The 25,854-nt window shown below is 45.4% G+C and overlaps 1 protein-coding gene across 4 annotated transcripts in view; it reads left to right on the forward strand.

Annotated features, from left to right (window-relative positions):
• Positions 1 to 25,854, forward strand: part of NPAS2 (neuronal PAS domain protein 2) — a 179,177-nt gene that overhangs the window by 82,487 nt on the left and 70,836 nt on the right. The window contains exons 1-3 of one of the 4 annotated variants that reach the window (XM_033239053.1): positions 26 to 402; positions 3,815 to 3,868; positions 24,529 to 24,677. In XM_033239053.1, the coding sequence (XP_033094944.1) occupies positions 383 to 402; positions 3,815 to 3,868; positions 24,529 to 24,677 (223 nt within the window). In that variant the 5' untranslated portion in view covers positions 26 to 382. Of the gene's footprint in view, positions 1 to 25; positions 403 to 3,814; positions 3,869 to 24,528; positions 24,678 to 25,854 lie in introns of those variants that run through there. The other 3 variants (XM_033239054.1, XM_033239051.1, XM_033239052.1) reach the window with 3 other exon arrangements.

Genomic DNA, 25,854 nt, shown 5'->3' on the forward strand with positions numbered 1-25,854 from the left:
CTGAGGTGGAGAACGATAAAACAAATAAGACTCATGAGTAGTTTGTTGCACAGGCTATAATCAATATGGTTGTCACTTATTTTGTGGCTTAGGTTGTCCTGGGAACCCCTCTCAGCCTCTCTTTTCATCAGGCTCCCGTAATTATTGTTATTGTTGATTATTATTTCTTGTGTGGTCAGTTGCTAGGTGCAGATGCCTGGATTTCAAATTTGAGGGGATGTTACAAAGCTTAAAAAGACTCCTGAGAGTTTGTGTTCTAGGAAAACCCAAGAAACTCAGAACTGGAAGAGCCCCTGAGAGATGAATGTTACCGGGGCGTGTTCCCTTCTCACCTCCCTGAGGCTCCCCTGTGCGGAGGATCCTGCGGACATGGCTAAAGGAGATGCAGCAGGAGACCAGAGGGTGGGTGGAGAATGAGAGTGAGGTGTTGATGCCCTTGGCTCCCTTCTTGTCCTTTCACTGAAGCCCGCCTCCTGTGAGACACACTCCTTCCGGGTTTGGGAAATGATTTCCCTCTTGTTCCTTCCCCTTAGAGGTGTTCACAGCTCTGCCGTTCCCCACCTCGGGTAACCACACTGTCTCTCTTGGTTCCCTCTCCCCACCCACACCTTTACAAAGAGCCGCCCCTGTAAATCAACGCTCCTCAGAGGCTCCCACCTGCCGTCTGCTTTCCTACTGGGACCCTGATTCACACACCTCGTGACTGTCTACGCCACGTAGGACACATGGTTGTCTGGGGTAAAGGCTGTACGGCATCCCTCCATTGTTCACTCTGGGGGTTAATCACCTCAACCATTATGTCGCAGCTCCAAACAAAACCTCTGCTTTCATTTAAGCTCCTTTTCTGTTTTCTGGCACTCTGTGATCAAAAGAAGAAAAAATAGCTGCTCAAAATCCTTCTCACTGAAAACTGTATGGCTGAGAAGAGGCATTGTCACCCCCAAACTTCTCTGTGATTCCTTTAACCTGATCTCAGAGGATTTCTTTTCTTCCCTTCCATCCTGTTCCTTGTTTGCCTTCAAGCTGTTTCCAGATCCTGTTATTCAGTAAAAGGATGACTCTAAAACGCAAGGGAGGATAGACACCCACGCTCACAGCAGCCGAGGTGGAAGGAGCCCATGTCCATGAACATATGAATGGGCAAGCAAAACACTGCGTTTCCGTATGCAATGGGATATCACTCGGCCTTAAAAAGGAAGGAGATTCTGACCCATGCAGTGACATGGATGAACCCTGAGGACATTATGCTGTGTGAAATAAGCCAAATACTGTCTGGTTTCCACCTTCATGACAGACCTGGAATAGTCAAATTTATAGAGACAGAAAGTAGAAGGGCAGTTGCCAAGCCTGGAGTGAGTGGGGAATGGGGACTTCTTGTTTAATGGATAGCTTATGCTTTGCAAGGTCAAAGAGATCTGGAATGGATGGTGGCGGTGGTTGCAAAACAGTATGAGTGTGCTTAATGCCACTGAGCTGTACACTCAGCAGGGGTTAAGACGGTAAATTTGTGAGGTGGATTTCATCACAATTTTTTAAGTTAAAAAATAACATGGTAGACAGCAGAGGTGACAAAATAGTAAAAATATCCGCACGGAGCCTTTGTGGCAGGTGCAGTGGGAACTCAGCTTAGGGGCCCTCTCACACTGGGTGTAGCTCAGCTGAATGGCTTAGCCAGGGGTCAAGTGAGAGGAGCAGGACAGGGAAATGAGAGGGATGCTGAAGAAGAGGAAGTGGGTGTAGAGCATCCAGGTTTTGTAGATTCAGGAAATGTCTGCAGGATAAACATACAAATCACAGAAGATGTGGTTGATACAGAATAGCTGTTAGTCATTTTTAGATGTTTAGTTTATGACTCAGCAACCCTGGTCATCCAAACAGGATCCCAGGAGCTCAGGAGAGTGGACTGAGGAGCAGCAGCTAACCCTCCTGTGGACAAGCTCTGTCCAGGGGACCCTGGTAAAGAACACAGCGCGGCCGGGGCTTTGGTCAGCCACCATTCTCCTTGGAAGCACAGGCTTGGGGTAGGGCATCATTCGATGAGTTGACATAAAATTTTGAACAGATTCCATCTGGAAAACATTAAGCACAGGCCTGTTTGCAGATGTGTTAACGCTGACTGAACTGTGATACAGGCTTTAACTTCTTTTTTTTTTTTTTTTTTTGAGGCGGAGTCTCGCTCTGTCACCCAGACTGGAGTGCAGCGGCGCAATCTCGGCTCACTGCAAGCTCCGCCTCCCGGGTTCACGCCATTCTCCTGCCTCAGCCTCCCAAGTAGCTGGGACTACAGGCGCCCGCCACCTCGCCCGGCTAGTTTTTTTTTTTTGTATTTTTAGTAGAGACGGGGTTTCACCATGTTAGCCAGGATGGTCTCGATCTCCTGACCTCGTGATCCGCCCGTCTCGGCCTCCCAAAATGCTGGGATTACAGGCTTGAGCCACCGCGCCCGGCCACAGGCTTTAACTTCTAAGCAGCATTTCTTGCTAGTCCATGGTGGAATATGCCTGCTGTTGAGTGCATGGGCATTTTGTAAACAGGGGCTGTGGCTGCAGAATTCATCTTTGCTTTGGCTCAGACCCATGTTTGTGTATGTAGGTGACCAAAATCACAAAACTCAATGAGCTCAGAGAAAGATTGATTGACTCCATTGAAAACTTTTATCGAAACTTCACATTTCAAGAGTAATTGGTGGTGCATTTGCGAAGTGCTGGTTTGGGAGTTCCGACTGAAGACCCTGTGTGTTGAGCAGAGAAGCGTGTGGGCAATGGTGATTCTGCTTCTCCATGGTCCCCACCTTTACCTCGACCACACTTTGCCCTCCCAGCCACCGCAACCTTCAGCCTCCCACAGCTGGCATTGACCTCATGAGCACCCTGAGAATGGTTCTGCTTGGGGGCGCACCCCAGACAGGTGGGGCTCTGGGAAACGTGTGAATGAAGAAAGGAACCAGGGCTGTGCAGCTCTGAGGGGTGGAGAGAACCCAGGCCTGCGTGTGGTATGAGGGGAAGCTGGGTCTGTGGGCCTGAGAAGCATCAAACCAGTGGCCTGGGAGAATAGAGGCTCAGGCGGTGAGGAAGAACATTCCTGGATTGTTACTCAATCTTTCACATTTGTGCACCTTCGCTGTCTCAAGGAGAGTAAATGCCCTAAGGGAGGAACTGCGGATGACACTCCTTTGGGGCTGATTCTTCCAGGCCACCTGTCAGAGGAGCTTGTGTGGTTTGAATGGACAGATAAACACTCTCCTTTAGGACGTCATAGGCTACTGGGGTCCTGCAAGCAGGAGTGAACAATGCCCGCTGTGGCGTCACTAACGGATCCCAGGCGGGCGCTGGGAGGTGCGTGTGACCTAAGGCTTGAGAGGAACAGACACTGCTTCACTGAGCAGGTCTGGACAGCAGTTCTCAAAGTGTGGTCTGGAGACCCTTGGGCTCCTTGAGGTCAAGACATTTTTTCAAAATATAATTAACTCGTTATTTCTCCTTTTAAAAGAGCTCTCCTTGTCTCATGAGTGTACACAACAGGACTGTTCTGACTCTTCCAGAAGTTACTTGACATCTGGTGACTTCATTGCTCCGATGCCCGATGAAATGGGTGCCTGTGCCTTTAAACATTTCTCAGCCTTAACCCACAATCACAGGAGTGCTTCAGAGACCTCAGTCCATTTTGAGAGTGTAAAGGGGTGCCAGGACCAACAAGTTTGAGAACCGCTGGGCTAAGACCGAAATGATGACAACCTGAAAGACTTTTAAGAAAGATCTAGAAGCAGACAGTAATTATCCGTTCTTTTTAATTAATTAATTTTTTTTTTTTGCAGGAAAAACTGCATAGAAAATCTCATGGATGAAGATGAGAAAGACAGAGCCAAGAGGTAAGATGCAGCCGTCCCCCTCCTCAGTAGAGCCCTCTGACCCCCAAGGGTCTGCCTGGCAGAGTCTTGCTGGCTTTCACTCTGTGCAGGGGAGGCCATCAGCAAGACAGGCAGCTGCGGGACACACTGTCTCCGTGACATATCGCAGTGCTCCGTGAGAAGCCTTCTAGACAGCTCGCTCAGCCCTGCCCCTCCGTGTTAAATGACACATTGTCTAGGGCTTGCCGAGTGGTCTGGGTTTTTGTCATGCTCCCTTGTACCCCTGTTGACACTGGTCATCTTTCAGGCCTTCTGGTTACTGCTTTTCCAGGACAGACACTGCTTGACAAGGCAGGCTGACTGGAGTCCAGCAGGCCTGGGTTCAAGTCCTAACTCGGTCGCCGGGGCTCTGTCTGGCTTTGGATAATAATCATGATCATTGCCACACAGTGAGCATGCAGTCATCACCCAGCACTGTGCTAAGCACTTTTGTGTACGTAGATTAGCTCAGTTTCCTCAGCTGCAGAATGGAGATGTCATAGACACTTTGCACTGAGGTTGGGTCAACTAGAAATATGAACTTGGCAGCTGGCATGTGAGAGCCCCTGATAACCTGTCTGTGTTGATTTCTTCATTGGACATGTGTTGAATGCCTACTCGATATGCGGTGGAATCCTAACGGTGACGTGGAGCGGGTCAGGAACAGTCGAATGTCATCAGTTTCACACGATTCACCTGAGTCAGCAGTCACTGTGCCATGCTCTGGGGAAAAAACTGTGACCTCCTCAGTGGCTCACGGCAGGTCATTCGGGTGGAGGCCCAGTCACAGAGCCTCGGGAGCAGGGGACATCCTCTCTGGAGACACCCTTCATTGCAGCCTCACTGGACCAGCCTCCTCGCTGTGATCTCACCCCTTTCTGCCTCTGCCACCACTTGTGTGCGGCAGGGCACTCCATTCTCTGTGACAGCCTCATGAGCCTGCAGAGCTAAAGGGTTTGCCCACTTCCCTTCACAGAACCCACTACTTGCTTGTCACCTGCAAATGATAGTGCCCCCCGGTACCACCCAGCTCTGTGGCTGCAGGGTAGCTGTCCTTCCGTGTCACCTGGAGAGGCAGCCATGAGAACCACAAATCCCCGGCCACCCCCAGACCTGCCAGACCTGAGCCTGCAAGGCATAGGGGGAGTCTGGATTGTTTTAAACTCCCCCAATATTCCCTTTAAAAAATCGGGGAGCAGAGGAGATGGCCAGAGGTATAGGCAGAACAGCCTTCATCCCAGGAATCTGGGAGATCAGCACTGGGCACTCATAGTACTCTTATCTCTACTTTCGCATGTGTTTGAAAATTTCTGCAATAAAAATTCAAACCAGCATCAATACAAAGGACTCCCCAGCTGAAGTGACAGGCCCTTCACTTGGCATTGGGACCCAGGTGCTTTGCAAACTGTAGGTCACAAACTACAAGGGTTGCAAAATCCACCTGGGTCCCAGGCAACAAATGAATGGACTAGATCAGACCAGAGTAGAGTTCCTTCCTCTGGGGTGTTTTGGTTTCCTCCAGCATAGCTATGGATGCAGCACTGGAGACAGATGTGAGCTGCATTCCTGGCTGCCCTGTGCTAGCTGATGAATTCCAACTGACCCCTCATCCCTCAAAGCCTCTGTTTTCTCACCTGCAACACAGGGGTAATAATGTCTGTCCTGCTTTCCTCACTGGTTATTTTGGAAATTAGCTACAAAATACACTGAGTAGCACTTTTTTAAGTATTCCTCGTTACATGTGTGTGAATATGCAGCACACTTTGCAATAGTACATTTACAGGGCCATCTTTTTTGTGCGTGATGGAGTCTCACTCTGTTGCCCAGGCTGGAGTGTAGTGGCATGATCTTGGCTCACTGCAACCTCCCTCTCCTGGGTTCAAGCGCAGGGCATTCTTACTAGAAATGATGGAAAGAAAGCAGTGGTAGCCAGCATTCTCTGGGTGCCCACAGTACTGAGCTAAGTCCTCTTATGTGCATCATCTCATTTTATCTTCTCAACATTCCTTTGAAGTGTGTGTCATTCTTATTCCCATTTTACAGGTGAGAAGGCTAAAATTCAACAAGGTTGAGTGCATTGTCAGAGATCAGAAAGTTCCAGGAAGTGGCAGAATGAGAACTTCAATACAGACTTCTTTGATCTTAGACTCTATTCTTATCCCCAGACCACAAGAGGCTCTTCATATAAGACCAAACCCAATCTACCTGGCTGACTAGACAGAGTTGCATTCTAGCGTGACTAAGGAGTCCACAGGAGTTTTACTTTTGCTGTCGTCATCTTTAATATCACCCTCCAAACCCCTCTAGTCTTATCCCTGCCTCTCTCCTGCACCGCTTACCTCTAAATCAGGAAGAGATAAAAATGCATGTTTAGGCTCTACCATACGCAGAAATCAGCAAATATAGACATGCCAAAAAAATCTGGGCTAAAAGTTCCTAGAAATAAATCAGTTTGTATGCAGTTTCTTTTCATTCATTCCCCTCCCCATTTGCTTTGGGCCATTAGCATACCTCCCGCACCCCAAAACTTCTCTGCTTAGAAATCTTTGCACAGAGACCTGTGTAGTGAGGCTGGGGCCCACACTCCTCCCTTGTCCTCAGATGGGAAAAGGGGTTTAGAACGTTTGGTGGTACCCAGAAATAGCAAGGATGCAGTACCCCTCCTAACACTTGGGAACACACACATACACACACACACACACACACACCCCTAAGATTGTATTGTTTTCAAAGTAGTTTTTATAGCAGTAACATGGGAGGCCCTTCCCCTAATCCCACCTGGAGGCCTGGCATGGATTGTTTTCACTCACCCACTCTTTTTGATGAGATTAGAAATATTTAGCTTGAGATCAAAACTCTCATTGTCTCCAGAAAACATGCTTTGTGTTAGGCAAGGCTTTCGATGCTTGAGGGAATTCATGGTGTATTTGGGTTGTTTGATCAAGTATTCCAAACAAGGGCACATTCCACTTTCTTCCGTGAATTTCCGTGTAAATCCAGACAGTATTAATGGAGTGTCTATTGTGTGTTCAGAACTGAGTGCTCTATTCTTTAGGGAAGATGTAAAAATATAGTCCTTGTACTCAAGAAGAAAACAGCTTGATGGAGCGATATTTGTAATCCCTAGATAATGAAGTTCACTGCTTTTTCTGTGTTCCAGTTATAAGCATGTCTTTCTAATTCTGCTGTGAAAGAGTATTGTAGGGTGTGTGTGTGTGTGTGTGCACGTGCATGTGTGGTCACCCAGGAAGCAGTGTGGGGTGGCAGGAAGTGCACATGGTTAGAATCAGACAGGCCTGGCTTTGACTCTTGCCACTGTTTACTGTCTGTCCTTGGGCAAGTCCCTAAATCTCTCTTAGCCTCAGTTTCTTCTTCTGTCAAGTGGGGTGATAATAGTAGCTACTTATTGCAGAAATTAAATGCAGCTGCGTCTAACCTGCTGGCACAGTGCAGTACCCAGTGCTGATAGGGAAAGCTAAAATTTGCAAAGCACTCACAGCCTGCCTGGAGCGTTTTACATGCAGTCATTCTGCAAACCTTATAACACCTCCTCATAAACTAGGTTATTCTTAGCCCCATTTTACAGTTGAGAAGCCTGAGGCTCAGGGATCACACAGCCAGTCGGCGGCAGGCAGGAATTCAAATGCACGCATCTGTTTCTACAATCTGGGCTCCTAACAGTGTCTATGACATTTTATGCGTCTATGGAAGCCACTCCTTTTGAGTCACCACCTTCCCAAGGGGTAAAGACAGTAAGTTCTGATAGGAATTCTTGCTTTCCAAAGAGAGCAGTTGTCTAACTTTGCAGTATTGGCAAAATCCAGCTTACTCCATTTATTGATGGAAATGAGCACCTGTTGGCTAAGAAGAAACTGCTTCATATTCACCTCTTCCTTTAATCCAGTGTTAAATGAGTCCATGACCTCCTCTCTCCAGTCAGCTGTGAGGTTATTTCCGTAGTCCTATACCTTTGATTGAGAGAGGGAGAGTAGAAGGTGAGTTTCTGGCTCTGCTGCCTTTGTTCATGAGAATCAAGAGTGTCAGGCCAGATTTGCTGATTCTTGGGGCTCTTAATAGAGTGGATGCTGGTTCTGAAACATCAGCTAAACAATATTATGATTCTTTGACCCTAATTCTTAGTCTCAATGTCAATAAAGTGGTTCAGACGAGAGGGAAGAGTTCAAACACAGCAAACAAGAAGCCTACTCATGCCATTTTGCAGAAGCAAATATTTCAGAACGTTTGGTTATTTCTTCTGGTCCCCCAGGGTAGAGGAAAAGGATAGGGTCGTTGAATGACATGGACCAATGAATGGCTGAGACTGTCCCATCTGTGTCTGTTAACTAAGTGATGTGGTGAGCAAGTGGATGCTACAGATGAGGATACATAGCATTATCCTGCCCTCAGAGCGCTTTCAGACGAGTTAGAGATGCATTCATGAAACTAAACGTAAAGAAGAAAAAGAAAACACTTTCTGAAGAGTCTGTTTTAGGCCAAGACAGGATGGTGATTGAAATTTGTAAGCTCAACCCTTTCAGCCAATTGCTCTTTCAGGGAGAGTAATATGGCAAAGATGAGAGTCTGTTCTCGTTTCATTTGTACCATTTCTTTGGACATAAATTCTGTGGGTCTGAAAGCAAAGCTCTGCCCAGAAAGGCTGTAGCCCCTGTGGAGGACTCCAGCCCCGTGCACGCTTGCAGAGTGCCCCTGCATGCAGGCACAGTGCAGTGAGAACCCCGGGCCCTCAGCATTGGACAGTGGGCTGATGCTCCCAGCTGGAGCCTGTCGTGCTAATTTTGCTGTGATTTCCTTTCATAGGCTTTGGATAGGGTTTTACTTACATCATCATAAGCTCCCACACGGGGGAAAAAAATGGCAGTAACATCTCTGAGGCTTCCTCTTTGTTTTGTTTGATGGTTAAGGCAGCAGCAGGCATCGCGAGAATGGCATCGCGAGAATGCGGGAGGTAATAGGACATGCAATTCGTGTATATTACCTTGTAATTTCCAGATGAGTGATTCTGTTCTCAAAACAAAGGGGAAAGTAGAACTGTACTTGCAGGCAGAATGCTAATTCTTCCTGTGGCCCAATAAACGGTGGAATGGAAAAGGGGCCTCCCTCTGCTGGGGGCTTTTGGCTTTTACCCTGCTAGCGTTCTTTGATTGGCTCAGAGGAGTTGTCAGAGAAGCGTGGTGCCTGGCAGGCTTAGAAACTTGGAAATGTCTTTGCTCAAGGAGATCCAGAACCTCTCTGGGGGCATCTGAGGCAAAAGGCAGTTTACTGAAGCCTTTTCAATAATTTCAGTAAATTTTAAATTGAAAAGAGATGATCAGGAATGCACCACTTGAAAATGCTGCCTTTCTTTAGAAAAGGCTAAACGTTTCTTTTTAGAATTTTGGTGACAAGTTCCTAACTATCATGTTCCAATTAAACGGTGCCTGTGTTACCGTTAACTAAGAGTCACTATGAAATTAGGCCAGCTTCCCATTTGGGCCCAGACACTTTCTGCTAACTGTGGTTAAGAGTAAAGCTGTTCTGTTGCTTCTCGGGAGAATAGACAGCCTCAGCTGCTCTCAGTCACCCCCAGACGCTTTGCTAAGTCTCTGCAATAGTTCCCCAAGTTCTCCATGAGATGAGGATGGCATCAGCCCGCCCTGCTGGGTTGACTTTTCTCCCCACACAGCCAGATGACATCTTTTTTTTTTTTTTTCTTTTGAGACAGAGACTCTCACTCTGTTGCCCAGGCTGGAGTGCAATGGTGTGATCTCGGCTCACTGCAACCTCTGCCTCCTGGGTTCAAGTGATTCTCCTGCCACAGCCTCCCAAGTAGTTGGGATTACAGGCACCCACCACCATGTCTGGCTAATTTTGTATTTTAGTAGAGTTGGGTTTCACCATGTTGGCCAGGCTGGTCTTGAACTCCTGACCTCAAGTGATCTACTTGCCTCAGCCTCCCAAAATGTTGGGATTATAGGCGTGAGCCACCATGCCCAGCCTCATGTCTTCTTACACCAAACTTCTTGAGATTCTGAGCCCAGTGATGCCTCCAAACCCCGTGGCCTCAGTGTGCAGGGATGCTGCCTGGGTTATGGAAGTGAGGAATTGTGCACCTGTCTCCAGGCACTAAGCCTGGGCCCAGGAGGGGGACTACAGTGACCTTAGATGGACCTTGTTTTATGCCAGTGTTACACAAAATATATTCTGGAGAATATTAATCCCAGGAAATGCCCCCAAAGTAATCGTGGAGTGTATGTTTACTGTTTCTCCCTTGTGGAGAATTTCAGGGCTTCTCAGCATATTAAAGGTGCGAAGACTGCAATGAGCAAATAACCAAAAATCATTCAATCCTGCATTTAAAAAATTATCTTGAAAAATAAAAACATAGCAGCAAGGAAATAACCTCTTCTGGCCATGGTCCTTCCCCTTTCTTCGAGTAATTCTTCGTGATTTTCCACAGAAGACCCATTGACCGACACTATCTCAGGCAATAGATATGTCAGCTGTATTCCCATTATAATTTTACATTTTCTTAGACATAAAAAGTTCCAAAACAACATTTGAAAAATTCTGAAATGTTTAAAGATGCAAGCAAAGATTATTTATTTATTTATTTATTTATTTATTTATTTATTAAGATGGAGTTTTGTTCTTGTTGTCCAGGCTAGAGTGCAGTGGTGCAATCATGGCTCACTGCAACCTCCGTTGCCCGGGTTCAAGCGATTCTCCTGCCCAGCCACAGAGATCATTTATAATCATAGCACCTGGAGATAGCCACTGTTAATTTTTTTTTTTTTTTTTGACACGGAGTCTCGCTCTGTCGCCCAGGGTGGGGTGCAGTGGCGCGATCTCGGGTCACTGCAAGCTCTGCCTCCCGGGTTTACGCCATTCTCCTGCCTCAGCCTCCCGAGTAGCTGGGACTACAGGTGCCCGCCACCTCGCCCGGCTAGTTTTTTGTATTTTTCAGTAGAGATGGGCTTTCACCGTGTTAGCCAGGATGGTCTTGATCTCCTGACCTCGTGATCTGCCCGTCTCGGCCTCCCAAAGTGCTGGGATTACAGGCTTGAGCCACCGTGCCCGGCTGCCACTGTTAATATTATAGCATATTCCCTATCAGCCTTTTTCATACATTTCCATTCAATTTCTTTTTTTTTCTTTTTTCTTCTTTTTTTTTTGTTTTGAGACAGAGTCTAGCTCTGTCGCCCGGGCTGTAGTGCATTGCAGTGGCACAGTGTCGGCTCACTGCAACCTCCACCTCCCGGGTTTAAGCCATCCTCCTGCCTCAGCCTTCCTAGTAGCTGGGATTACATGCATTCACCACCACGCCTGGCTAATTTTTGTATTTTTAGTACAGATGGGGTTTCACCATGTTGGCCAGGCTAGTCTCAAACTCCTGGCCTCAAGTGATCCACCAGCCTTGGCCTCCCAGAGTGCTGGGATTACAGGCGTGAGCCACAGCACCCAGCTTCCATTCTGTTTTAATAGGAATGTTCACAGATGCTCTTTGTTAATGTGGATGACCAGCTCTAATGTATTCTTTAGAAAAGTTCACCTTTTATGGACAGCACTGTCTTCACTGAGCATCACATGCTGCAGTTGCCTCTTAAAACTGTGAGCACCTATCTGGTATATTTCAGTTCTACCAGAAATTTGTGTTCCTTCTACAACCTCAGTCTTAGGCACTGTGGAGACTACAAAAGAAGAACAAGTCCTGATATGCCTTCTAGAAAGGGTCAGTTTGCTCAGTTTATAAAACTTGGATTTGGGAATCCTAGTGCTGCACCCTTTTCAGTTCCTGTCCCATCCTCTAATGCAGAGCTAGTGACCCCAGGTAAGATATGCCAGAATTCCCCATCTAGAAGGAACTTGGGTGTCAGTGAGTCTTTGGTTTAGGCATGAACTATTCTGGGTTTCTGTTGCTATGTAACAAACCACCCCAAAGTGTGAGGGATTAAAGCAATGGCATTCATTTTGCTCATGGATCTTTAGGGTAGGGCTTGGCAGGGAGTGCCTGTTTTGTTCCAGGTAGATCAGCCAGAGTAGCTCAAAGATGGTGGGTAGAACCCTCTGAAGACACGCTCACTCCCACACCTTTGGTTGATGTTGGCTTTCAGCCAGCACGTCCACTGGAAGTAGCTTTCCCTATGGAGCTGTGGCTTCCTCACAACACGTGGTTGCATTCAAGGGCGAGTGTCCTGGGGAAGCTCCATCTCCTCTTAGTCCCTGGCTTTGGAAGTCAAACATTGTCACTGCTGCTGCTATCTATTCATTAGGAGCCAACAGCCAAAGCCAGCCTATATTCAAGGGAAGGAGAATTAGAACCCATCTTTTGATGAGCTGTCAATAATTTAAAATGCTGTGTCAGAATCACCATATCAATGTCCTCTCTATTTTTTAAGAGGAAACTGAGGTCTGTGGGGTTGGGAGTGCCTTGCTTACTCTCACCTGGCGTAGATGCAGAATGAGGATGAGAACTCACATCTTCTGAAGCCTGTCTGATGCCCATCTCAGCCAATCCAAATCGTCTGGATTCTGCTGTTCCCTCCACCACTCTTCATCTCCCGGACGGAACTGGGAACATGAAAATAGGATGCCTCATAGAATGCCTTTAGCTCCTCACCATAGAGACCTTCCAAGGACAAGAAGTCACTCTTCAGAGAACTGCACATCTGTTTGCATAGCGACTACTGTACCTCTTATTCAAATACCAGCTCTTTTTGGCAGCAAGGGAGCCTGCTGGTGCTTCCTTCAGCAGTTCTGAACATAGCTTTCCAACTTGATTGGAAAGCATTTAATGTATGAACTTTCACTCCATTTGGTCAACTGTCTTTGATTCAGAGAGCATCTTCTGTATTCCCCCATCACGATGTCTCTGTTAACTCACTTAACAGAACTAGACTTAGTGGAGCCAGTTTAAAAGATGGCACCCTTGGGAAGAGGCACCAGGAGAAGCATCCTAGTAGCAGGGAAGCCTGATAGATGTTACAGATAGTTTCCCAATGGATGCCAGAGATGCATAAGCTGAAGATATTGCCAGCCAGAGCAGTCCACACTTGAAATGGATTAAAAGGAAGAGCCTGCTAGGAATGGTAGATTTTCCCCCTCTTTTCTCTTTTTACTGCTTTTTATCCTCATTCCTGATCCAGCTCAAAGATGAGGAATTCCAATTCAATGGTTTTTAATTTTTTCCCAAGGGAAACATGGGACTTTTGGTGACGTATAAAATGCACCTGGACCACTATGTATGTGCTTGTGAATTTAAGGAAGAGAGAGGGCCAAGGACACAAACTTGGGGGTGCACGTTGACATTCACCTGCGTGCTCAAACTATTATTGGCACAGGGCCTCTCCCAGCAGGATGGGAAATGAGCATCTTCCTTCCTCCTCTGTGCCACAGGCCCCTCAGAAGGACCTGATCCCCATCCCAGCTACAGTCATGCCTCTTGGGCAGCTGGGTGTGAAGTCCAGTCTTGCACACTTAGTGTGCATACCTGTGTCATCTCTTCACCAAGAAGGAGGGGAGAGAAACGTTGAGTATGGTGTATATCTTACGAAATCCTCTCAGAGAAGGGCCTCTCAGAGAAGGCCTCTCAGAGAAGTTCCACCTGTGGGAGAAACCCGAGGGGGTGTGGGTGTGGGTGTGGGTGTGTGGGTGTGTGTGGCACTTTGCCTTGGAACCATGGCCCTCTCCTGCCTTGCACTATGTGGTGACTCTCCTTCCTTCGGCCCTCCTGAAATACCATAGACACAGTCCCCCTGCAAGAGTGTGGGGCTGCTGTGCTAGGACTCACTTGGATCCTGAGCTGCAAGTGCAACCCTCCTCTGGAATTCCAGAGTTCTAGAGAGCTACGCCTGAGGCGCACATCTACTCTCAGAGGGTAGGGAAGCATAGGACAGTAGTTTTATTGGGTTAGTAAAACTCCATGTTGATGGGCAATGGCGGATTCCTTTTGATGCTTTTTTAATGTCAGCTCATTCCAGAGCAATACACGAATACCAAGGGAAGAAGGGCCTGCCCAGTTCATCTGTCATTCTCTTTGTTCTGCAAGAACTACCCAGAAATATGTTTCTTCAAGAGTCTCTTATAATTACAGTCCACCTCACCCCATATGCTTTTCTGCAAAAGGATCTTATTAACAGCCCCTGCCACCAGGCTTTTATATTCTGTGTTCCCACCCTTTGATTCCTATAGGTCTTTTGCAAACTCTTTTACTATATGAAAAGATATATGAGAGTTTTGGATCTTGGTGAGATGGAGTTAGCCTACTCCGTCCTGTCCATTACAATGAATGCAGCTGTAAAGCCTGAGCAGAATTCATGAAACAGCTATTTGAGGACCCTGAAGAGTAAATAGTAGGGTGCAGATTGGGGAAGCACTACCAAACCAGCAGCGAGTTCACCATTTTTTCCCCTGTAATATCTCCTAGCATAGATAATGCCCCACACCCAGAAGTGGGCCTCTGCTGACAGAGAGAGGACCAGGAGCTCTAGTACTGGCTTAAGGAGCAGGAACAAGGTCTCCTAATGCTCAGATTGTGCAAGGTTAAATCTGTCCTTTTTTGTTTTTTTCTCTATTTCCTTGCATCCTGGAAGCAATCCTCTGACAGCAGCACAGCAGGAGCAGCAATGACAATCAGAATCCACATGAAACGTTTTATGCAGAGGGCGGGGAACCTCTCTCCAGACAGAGCAGCTACACTTCCAAGAGGGTGGGATGAAACCCTGCTGCTTTCTTCCCCCTTGCTGTCTATCTTCCTACTGCTTGGCCCCAGATGAAAGCACAGAGGTAGGTAGTATGAGGCAGGGCAGAATAAATAGAGCCAGCTTTCTGGCCAATGGAACAGAAAGGGAGCCTCGGAACCAGAAGGTAACTGGGCAGATTTCAGAGAGGAAGGTGCTCAGGAAAGTGACTCTATAAAGCTGGTTGTGAGTTTCTGCGCTGACCCCTGAACTGAATCTGCATGGATCTGATCTTGAGCAGCATACCATAGACCCTCAGGTCTGAACTTCAGAATAGACCACCACCCAGGGTCTAAGACTGGCCATGTGGAACGTATTTTAGTAGCACTATGGATTTCTCATCAGAAACCAGGGAAGCCTTCTGATAGGGGTACAATATTTTTCAAATGTTGAAAGAAAAGAGCTATTAACCCAGAATTCTACACGCAGTGAAAATATCCTTCAGGAATGAAGGTAAAATGAAGATATTTTCAAATGAATGAAAACTTCCTGTCAAGAGACCTGCTCTGAGAGAGTTACTAAAGGTTTTTTCAGCAGAAAGGAAATGACACGAAATAGAAACTTGGAATAGGAAGAATAAAGGAAGAATAACAGAAATGGTAAATATTTGACAAAAACAGCATAATCTGACAGGGTATTCAGTGTATGTATAGACAGCACATAAGACAATTGCTGCATAAAAAAGTGGGGACGGTAGAGGAGGCTGTATAGAGAAAAGTTTCTAGATTCCATTTGAAATGATAAAATGTTCTACGTGGACTTTGAAAAGACACGTTTATATATTACAATCCCTAAAATTATTACTAAAAGTCATACAAAGAAATATAGAGGGCAAAGAAATAGATAAATTAAAATGAAATACTAAAAAATGTTTAAATAATCCAAAAGAAATCAGGAAAGGGGAAATAACCCAAACAAAGAAAACATGTTAAAACAGAAGGTATAAATCCAAGCATATCAGTGATTACATTAAATACAAATTGTCTAAATATGCCAACTAAAAAACAGATTTTGTTGCAATGATTTTATTTTTCAATAACCTAAATGCCTAAATATATGCTGTCCGCAAGACAGTCAACTCAAATATGATGATATAGATAGAGGGTAAAAGTAAAACTATGGAAAATGATATACCACACAAACACTAATTAAAGAAAGCCAGAATGGTTCTATTAATATTAAATGAAATAAATTTCAGAGCAATGAAATTTACTAGGAATAAAGAGTGACATTACGTAATGATAAAGGATCAATTCACCAAGAACAGATAACAATTCTAATATGTATACACCTAAAAACAAAGCTTCAAAGTGCATGAAGCACAACCTGAAGAAGTTAGATGAGTCTTTAATATGCTCCTCTTAGGAACAGAACTAGTAGAGTAAACTTCAGCAAGGATATAGAAGAATTGAAAAATACCATCAGCCAACAGAATCTGATTGGTATTTATACAACATTCCACTCAACAATAGCAGAATACACATATTTCCAAGTACATATTGAACATTTACCAAGGTAGACCAAACCCTGCTTCATAAAACAAATGTAAATAAAGTCAGATGAAAAAGTAGAAACAGAAAGATAGCAGGAAAAATATCTCCACATCTTGGAAATTAAACAACGAACTTTGTAGTAACCCATGGGTCAAAGAGAAAGTCTCAACAATATTAGAAAATATTTTAGTTGAATAGAAATGAACATATAACATTTCAAAATTAGTGGGTTGCCGCGAAAACAGTGCTTAGAGGGAAACGTGCAACATTAAATGCTCATACTAGAAAAAAAGGAAGGGTCTCAAATCAACAAGTAACCTTCTGCCCTAAGAAACTAGAAACAGAAAAGCAAAATAAACTCACAGCAAGAAAGATGGAAATTAGATATAAACACAGAAAGTAATAAAATTAAAAACAGGAAAACAATACAGAAAAATCAACTAAACTAAAAGGTGGCTTTTTAAAAGATTGGCTGGGCACAGTGGCTCATGCCTATAATCCCAGCAGTTTGGGAGGCTGAGGTGGGGGGATCACTTGAGGTCAGGAGTTCAAGACCAGCCTGACCACCATGGTGAAACCCCGTCTCTACTAAAAATACAAAAATTAGTCAGGCGTGGTGGCGGGCGCCTGTAATTCCAACTACTTGGTAGGCTGAGGCAGGAGAATTGCTTGAACCTGGGAGGTGGAGGCTGCAGTGAGCCGAGATCATGCCGTTGCACTTCATCCTGGGTGACAAGAGTGAAACTCCATCTAAAAATAATAATAAAAATAATATAAAGTCAATAAAATTGGTAAGTCTGTCAAGGGACTGAAAAAGGCACAATTTATCAATAGCAGGAATAAGAAGGGGTATCATTAGGTATTCTGAGAAATTCAAAGGGCCATAAGGAAATACTATGAACAATTAGATCCACATAAAATCCAACCACTTAGACGAGATGGGCCAATTCCTTAAAAACCACAACTACCAAACTCACCAAAGATGAAAGAGAAAACCTAGAGTCCTATAACTAAGAAATTGAATTTGTATTTGAAAACCTGAACAGGAAATCTCCAGACCCAGATGATTTCACTGGTGAATTCTGCCAAACATTAAAAGAAGAAATGTCACCAGTTCTGTTCACACTCTTCCAGAAAGTTGAAGATGAGGAAGTACTTTCCAATTTATTTTGTGATACCAGCATTACCCAAAGACAGTATGAGAAAGGAAGTCTACAGAACATCACTTTTCATAAGTGTAGATACAAAATTTCTCAACAACACATTAGCAAACTATATCTAACTATATATATATATATATTTAAATTACAATCAAGTGGAGCTTATCTAGGAAATGCAAGGCTATTCAGAATTCAGAAATCAATGTAATCCACTACGTTATGAAGTTATAAAAGAAAACCCACATGATTATATCAATTGATGTGGAAAAAGACTTTGGCAAAATGCAACATCTATTCATGAAGTAAAAATCAATACTTAAAATAGATTATAAATCTAAATATAAAATACATAAAACTATAAAATCATAAGAAACAAAAATAGGAGACAGTCTTTGTAGTCTATAAAGTTAGACAAAGAGTTCCTAGACCTAGCACCAAAAGTACAACTCATAAGAGAAAAAATTGTTAACCTGGACCTCATCAAAATTAAAAACTCACTCTGTAAGTTACTATTAAGAGAACGAAAAGGCAAGCAATAGTCTGGTAGAAAATACTGACAAATCACATATCTGACAAAAGACTTGTGTCCAGAAAATACAAGCAACTCTCAAATCTCAATAGTAAGGAAGTAGACAACCCAATTTTAAAATGGGCAAAAGATATGAACAGATGCTTCCTCAAAGAGGGTCTACAGATGTCAAAAAAGGTGAAAAGATGTTCACTGCCATTAGCCATTAGAGACATGCAAATTAAGCCACTAATAATGTACCACCTCAACTTTCTTAGATTAACTAAAATATAAAGTACTGATAGTATTAATTCCCTTTAAGGTTGTAGAACACTGGATCATTCATTGCTGGTAGAGAGGTAGAATGGCATGGCCACTCTGGAAGACAGTTTGGTAGTTTCTTATAAACATATAGTTTCCATATGACCCAGATGTTCTAGTCCTGGGTTCTTTACTTCAGAAAAATACAAACACATCCACTGAAAAACCTGTACACCAGTGGGCATAGCAGCTCTATTCATAATTACCCAAACTGGAAACAATCCAGATTTCTTCAATGGGTGAATGCATGAACTGGCTGTGGAACACCCACACAGTAGAAAACTACTCACCAACGAGAAGGCACACGGTATTGACAGACACAAGTTGGATAAATCTCAAAGGCATTATACTGGGTAGAAGCAGCCAGGCTCAGAAGGTTACATGCTATAGGATTATACTTTTATGACATTCTCCAAAAGAGAGCATAGGGATGGAGAACAGAGGAGAGCTGGCCAGGGTTTTCGGGGAATGGAGGGCATGAGAGAGTTTTGCAGAGAGCTGTCTCGTGTCTTGATGGTGATGACTGTTCCACACATTTATACATGTGCTAAAACGCATAGAACCGTGCCCCTGAAGAAAAAGGCTCACTGTGTGTTAATTTTAAGGAAAGCATCCAGCGTCAGCATCACTTTTTTGAGGCTAATGAAGTTTGACTGAACCTCACTTGGCTCTTTCCCTGCATCCCCCGCTGCGGTCCCCGGGGAGCAGCAGTGCAGTGCTGGGCTTTGGGGTGGAGGAGCCTCCTGGACCCTTCCTGTCTCTACTCACTTCTCATTAAGTTGGGTTCCTCATCCTTTTCTGAGGACTCATTTCATTTCCTTTCCCTGTCCCCACTCATCCAAAAGCTCAGACCAGGTTTGCTTGGTCTGCCATTCACGGCTGTGCCATCAGCCTCCTCCTGCCTCCCCACCCTATCCTTCCCTTCTCCAATTGAGCCCGACTCTGCTGCCAGACTTGACCACCCGGCTTTCCCCTGGGCTGTCCTCTCCACTCCTGACCATGCACCCCACGAAGCCATCTCATATGCTTGCCTCTGGGGACTCTGTGGCTGGGCTCCCTCCTTGGTGAACACCCTTGACGATTCGTTGGAACTTCTCACCGAGCAGTAGTGTATTGCACCCCTGTACCAGCTTCTGAGGAGTGAGTTCAATCTCTTCGTCTAGACACTGAGCTGCTTTTAGCTGAGGGCCAAGACCTCTTCACTGGTGCCTCCTCCATATTGCTTGATGGAGCGCCTCGTGCGCAGAAGGTACAAATCAGAGAAGATAGAACAAAGGATATTTTTCCTGTCTCTCATTGCCCTGGTCCAGAGAACCCTCAAATCAGAAGTGGAAGAGGCCCTGTCAAAGGGGGAGGGCGTGGGGAGATGTTAGTCAAAGAGTAGAAAGCTTCAGTTAGACAGGAGGTATCAGATTTTGAGATCTATTGCACAGCCGGGTGACTGTAGTTAATAACAACATACAGTGTTGTATATTTCAAAATTGCAAGGAGAGTAAATGTCAGATGTCTCACCACAAATAAGTGAAGTGACAGATACGGTAATTAGCTTCATTCAATCATTCCATGTTGTGTATATATATATACATCTAAACATCACATTGTACCCCATAAACATGTACCATTATTATGGGTCCTGGAAGGTAACCTGTCCCCCACTTCCCTGGAGATCTGTCTGTATTGCATTTAATAAATAGATGTTTGAGTTCTACCCATGAGTGCCTTTCTGCCTCAATCCCCTACCATGTGTATCTAGATAGGCTAGTTGTGCTGTATGGCACACAATCCCCAAATCTCATTAAAGGCGGTGTGCTCATCGGCTTTAATGAGGAATGAGGCAGATTTTGCCTCACTTTTTAAAAGGAATGAGGCAGATTTTGCACAGACTCTTCATGCTTCTCCCTGGGGACCGACACATGGCACTTGTGTTTACATGTTCTTGGCCGAGCGAAGGGGCAGGGAAGCGCAATCCTACTGTGTCTAGAAGACAAACTGGAAATATTTGGTGAACAGAAATCCTAACACCACAGGTGACCACCAAAGTGGGAAAGGCCGCTCCTCCTAGGAGCGGAAGTGAGGGTCACAGTCTTCCCTTGATTTCTTGCAGTATCCTCCCCAAGAGGGAACGCAAACACCAGCCTCCTGTTAGTGTGTGGCACTGTTTCTCTGCACGGGTGCTTAGTTTTTGTGCTATAAACTCAAGCAGCCAGAATGAGTCACTCTCAGTTCTGTATTCCCAGAACACTGGGTCCATAGGTCCATAACAGATCATGCCACGGTGATTTGGAGGGAGCTGTAGGAAGTGGCAGGAGGGTGCACAGCCTCACAGTGTGGGCCCTGGGCAGCCTGTGCCACCACTTCCCAGACCTGTGATGTTGGTGAGTTACACAGCCGCTCAGTGCCGCGCTCCTTCCCCTTGGAATGGAAATGCAATAGTACCTGCCTTAAAGGGTTGCCATGAGGATTGAAGAAATGAATGGATGTAAAGCTCTTAACGTGGTGCCCGTTACTTACATAGTAAGTGCCCAGCAAGTGTTACCTGTGTAACCCGACCCAAACTCCCAAGATGCTCGATGATGGACGCTTCAGAACAGATAACCTAAGGCCCTGCATTCAAAAATCAATATCCATGTATATTTAAAACACACACATACCTTCCCTTCCTCCCTCCCTTGGTGTCTCTCTCGCTCTCTGTTATTCTCTCTCTCTCTCTTATTCTCTCTCTCTCTCGTCTTTTATTATTTCTCTCTCTCTCTTAAGAAGAAGATAACAAACAACCCAACTGGAAAATAGGCAGAAGGTTTGAACAAACACTTCACAAAATAAGATACATAAATGGCCATTAAGCATGTAAAAAGATGTCCAACATCACTCGTCACCAGAAAAATGCAAATCCAAGCCATAACATTTCAATGGCTAAAGTTAAAAAAAAAACAAAAATGCTCATAACACCAAGTGTTGACAGGGATTGCAGCAACCGGGACTTTCATACATTGCTGGTGGAAAAGCAAAGACAGTGTAGCCAGCTTTGTGCAGCCCTGTCTTATCAGGTTAAACATACGCTTACCAGATGACCCAGCAATTCCATGCCTCTGTATTCACCCAAGAGAAATGAATGCCTCTATCTATACAAAGATCTGTACCTGAGTATTCAGAATGGCATTATTCTTATTACCCCCAAACTGGAAATGAACCAGATGTATGGCATATTCATACACAGGAATACTAGTCAGCAGGAAAAAGGAATGGGATGTTAATATGTGTAGCAACACGATGCATCTCAAAAATGTCATGCTAAGTCAAAATAAAAGACTATACTGTGATTCCAGGGCTGTTAAATTCTAGACCAGGTGAAACCACCCGCAGATCAGTGGTTGCCTGTGGCTGTGGCTGGGGGTGGGCGGGTCAGTCACAAAGACACAGGAGAAACCTCTAGGAAGAGGGAACTGTTATCTTGATTTTGGTGGTAGTTACCCAATTAATACACCAAACTATGCACTTGAAATGGATGAATTTTATTGAATTTTAAAAAATGCCTTAAAACCCCAAAGCCTGGCCAGGCGTGGTGCCTCATGCCTGTAATCCCAGCACATTTGGAGGCCGAGGCTGGTGGATCACCTGAGGTCAGGAGTTTGAGACCAGCCTGGTCAACATGGTGAAACCCCATCTCTCCTAAAAAATACAAAAATTAGCCGGGTGTGGTGGCTCGTGCCTGTAATCCCAGCTACTCGGGAGGTTGAGGCAGGAGAACCGCTTGAATTGGGAGGCGGAGGTTGTAGTGAGCTGAGATTGCAGCACTACACTCCAGCCTGGGCAACAAGAGTGAGACTCTCTCTCAAAAACAAAAAACCAAAGCCTGGTTGTTGGGGTGTCTCTCAAAACCTTCGTCCCAGTGTCTGTGTGTGGTGGTCTCGGGGCCTGCCGAGAGGACCCTCTTTTTGGGAATAAGGTCATTCCAGGCTCATTTTCTTTCTGTTGCCTGAGAGCAGCGGAACCAGCTGACAGCGACCAGTTTCCAGTGGGCACCACAGTGTGTCCCAGCCGGAGGTGGATGGAAACAAGCTTGTGTCTCTGTCACTAACGATGGGAGCCTTCGTCAGAGTTCCTGCCAGGCCGTGTTGGTCGTCATTACACCCGTTGAAGAAGAGAACAGAGCAGTAATGAGCTGGGTGTTATCGCCTCACAAATAATTTATAATGGGCAAACTAGGACAGGAACAGAGCTTTTTTTGGCTAAGGAGGTTGCATGTCACTCTTTAAAATCTAGGCCAAAAAATTATTTATAATGCATAGACACTCACTTGGAAAGTTAAAGGGTTCCTTTCTTCTCTCCCGTGTGTTTGAACATGGTCTTTTAGCCTGGACTAGCAACAAGACGCCGCAACATCTTGCCGCCACGCCTGCAGTTAGTGTGTGATGTGAGAGAGCGCAGGTAAAGAGAGTGGCTCGGCGAGGGACAGGGCCTTTGTAGAAGTCCCTTAATCCAGAATCCAAGAACAGACAGGGAGGAGGGGAGAGGCAGGAGAAGACCCCTAGGTAAAGGGTGGTGACCGTGCACATTAGCTGAGCTTTGAAGAATTGCCCACATGTTATCAGGAAACAGCCTAAACTGAGATAGGACAGGTAAAAGATGGGTCGTGAACATGTGTGTTGAAATAAAGGCAGGTTGTGTGCAATTAGGCAGCGGCAAACTGAGTGGTTAGGGTCCTCGTGGTATCTAGGGAAAGGGTTTTGAAAATATGTCCCTTTATGTCCAAGGGCTGCCCTGGGAAGCAGAGTCTTTGTTGATACTGTTACCTGTAGATATGTATACCTGCTCCAAGGGAGGTGGATCCAAATCCAGCAGCACACTCTGTCCTGACCGCACATTGGCCAGGAGCCTCCTGGTGAAGGATTTGCTCCCCTGGGAACCATGATCCCGGGCCCCAGGTGCCTGGAAAAGCAGCAGTGTTTTATGGGCCCGGCCTCTTGGGCCCCTATTCTGTCTCTTGAGAGCGGATTTCTGGAACAAGCCTGTCTTCAGTGAATTGGGGAGGAGTGAGCCAGCTTTCTGAGCCCTGCATCACCTTCAAATAGGTGGATTGTTGATGAAGGGCCTGTGGCATGTCATTGAAGATGGAGGCCCCTCAAGTAGTGCTGTTTCTGGACTTCTCAGGAGGGCTTTCTGCATCACGTGTTCCTTGTTGGTGGTTAATTAGAGCATCCCTGAGAGCCACGACTCCCTACTCAAGTTCCTGAGGATCTCAGGGTCCTCAGAGGTGCTTGGGTGGCTTGGGGGAGGCCCCTCCCCTCAAACGAAGCAGCTTCACTTTGATCTCTCCTATAGGTGTGCAGCACAGGGTGTCACTTATTTAAAATAGACTTTATTTTTTGAAGCATTTTTAGGCTCACAGACCAATTGAGTGAAAGACTCAGAGAGTTCCCATATCCCTCTGGGCCCTTCCTAGACACACTCAGCCTCCCCCATTGTCAGCGTCCCCCACCGGAGTGATGCATTAGTTATAGCTGGTAAGCTTACACGGACACATTGTTACCGCCCAGAGGTAACATCAAGGTGCACTCTTGTGTTGTACATTCTCCAAGTCTAGACAAATGTGTAATGACATATATCCACAAGTACGGTGTCATACAGAGTGGCTTCACTGCCCTAAAAATCCTCTCTTCCTCCCTCTCTAACCCCTAGCAACCACTGAGCTTTATGCTGTCTCTGTAGTTTTGCGTTTCCCAGAATGTCATATACTTGCTATCATACAGTGTGTAGCTTTTTCAGACCGGCTTCTCCAACTTAGTAATATGCATTTAACTTTCCTCCATGTCATTTTAAAAAGGGTTCATCTCCTCTTAGCAGCTTGACAGCCATGTGCAGTACCTGTCCTATGTCCGCCCTGGGTCTGCACAGCCCTGGCCGTTGTGGGCAGGGTGTGTCTTGCCTCCCTGAACAGGGCGATGAGCTCTTTGGAGCAGGGGCCAGGACATAGGTGCTGGTGGCACACGGGACACCTGGCCACCCCTTGGGCCCCGGAACCAGGCTGGGTGTTCTGGATTGAAGGGGACACGGTTTGAGTCTTAGGAAGGGCTCTCTGAGCACAGCCATCTCAGTCAGCAGTGTGTCATTTGCTCTCTCAAAGCGAAAGCTCTGTGAAGTCCGAGTGAGCAGCATCCGTCCTCAGAGGTAATCTGTGTAAGATTTTGCGGCTGAGTCAGAACTCACTGATTATTAATGCCCTCTGTCTTTGTGGCCAAGAGTCTAGCAAAACATTTTCTATCCTCCTGCCTCGGAAATGTGGCCAGTGTGACCTTCCTGAAAGAGTTTTTTGATAAGATAGATGATCACAATAGAATGTGATCTAATAGAAAGTGCTTCTGTTTCATCGCAAAGCCTTTGTGACGTGGGATGTTCCAGTAACCTGCTCGTTTTGTGTTTACAGAGCTTCTCGAAACAAGTCTGAGAAGAAGCGTCGGGACCAGTTCAATGTTCTCATCAAAGAGCTCAGTTCCATGCTGCCTGGTAACACACGGAAAATGGACAAAACCACCGTGTTGGAAAAGGTCATCGGATTTTTGCAGAAACACAATGGTAAAGGTCACCCTTCTCTCTGTTTTTCTTCCTCCCTGCCCTGTCCGTGTGGTGATGACTTCACCAATCTGGGCTGCCTGGTTGGTTTTGTCTCCCCAGCCAGGCCCAGACTGACCAGTTGAGGGCTTCCCATTTCAAAGGCACTCCACCCTCTATCAGCCCATCTCTGGCTAGGTGGGGAGAGGGCACACACCTCCCAATTGCATTATAAGCCAGACGAGAGAATCCAAAACAACCTCACAGTCAGCACCCAGCCGAAGCAGTGTGGCATTCACAGTGACAACATCTTGATCAAAAATCCCTGGCATAAATGTCTTTTATTCAATGCTGAACAGACGTAGTGGCTGAGTACTCCCTTCCTGTGGGATCAGACTGTGTGGGTCATTTCATCCCTCTCTGCCACTGCCCTTGAACTCTTTGGTCTTTGGAGCTACATCATGAAAAAATACAGTGAAAAGAATGTATTTTCTTAATGTCACATTCATTGTGTTTTTATTGAGATATAATTTCCATCCCATAAAATTCACCATTTTAAAGTGTAGAGTGCAGGCGTCTTTAGCATATTCACAAGGTGATGCAACCATCACCACTATCTAATTTCATCATGCCGAAAAAGAAACCCTGTATCCATTAGCGATCATTTCCCGTTCTTCCCCCCCCTCCAGATCCTGCCAACCACTAATCTATTTTCTATCTCTATCAGTTCCCCTATTCTAGGCATTTTATACAAATAGAATCATACGGTATGTGGTCTTTTGTATCTGGCTTCTTTCACTTAGCATCTGTGTTTTAGCACGCGGGAGTACTTCATTCCATTTTATGGACCAACAGTATTCTGTTGTATGGATATATTAATACCATATTTTGATTAACCATTCATCAGTTGATGGATATTTGGGTTGTTTACTGTTTTTGGAAATTATGAATGATGCTGCTGTGAACATTCATGTACAAATCTGTAAGTTGATATATATTTTCACTTCTCTTGTTTGTATTCCTAGGAAGGGAATTGCTGCATTAAATGGTAGTGTTTAACTGTTTGAGGAACTGCCAAACTGTTTTCCAAGGTGTCTTGTACCAATTCACCTTCCCAGCAGCAATGTATGAGGGTTCCAATTTCTCCACATCCTTGCCAACACTTGTTACTGTCTTGTTTTATTATAACTATTATTAATAC

The sequence above is a fragment of the Trachypithecus francoisi genome, unplaced genomic scaffold (genome assembly GCF_009764315.1).
Source record: "Trachypithecus francoisi isolate TF-2019V2 unplaced genomic scaffold, Tfra_2.0 Lachesis_group17, whole genome shotgun sequence".
NCBI lineage: Eukaryota > Metazoa > Chordata > Mammalia > Primates > Cercopithecidae > Trachypithecus > Trachypithecus francoisi.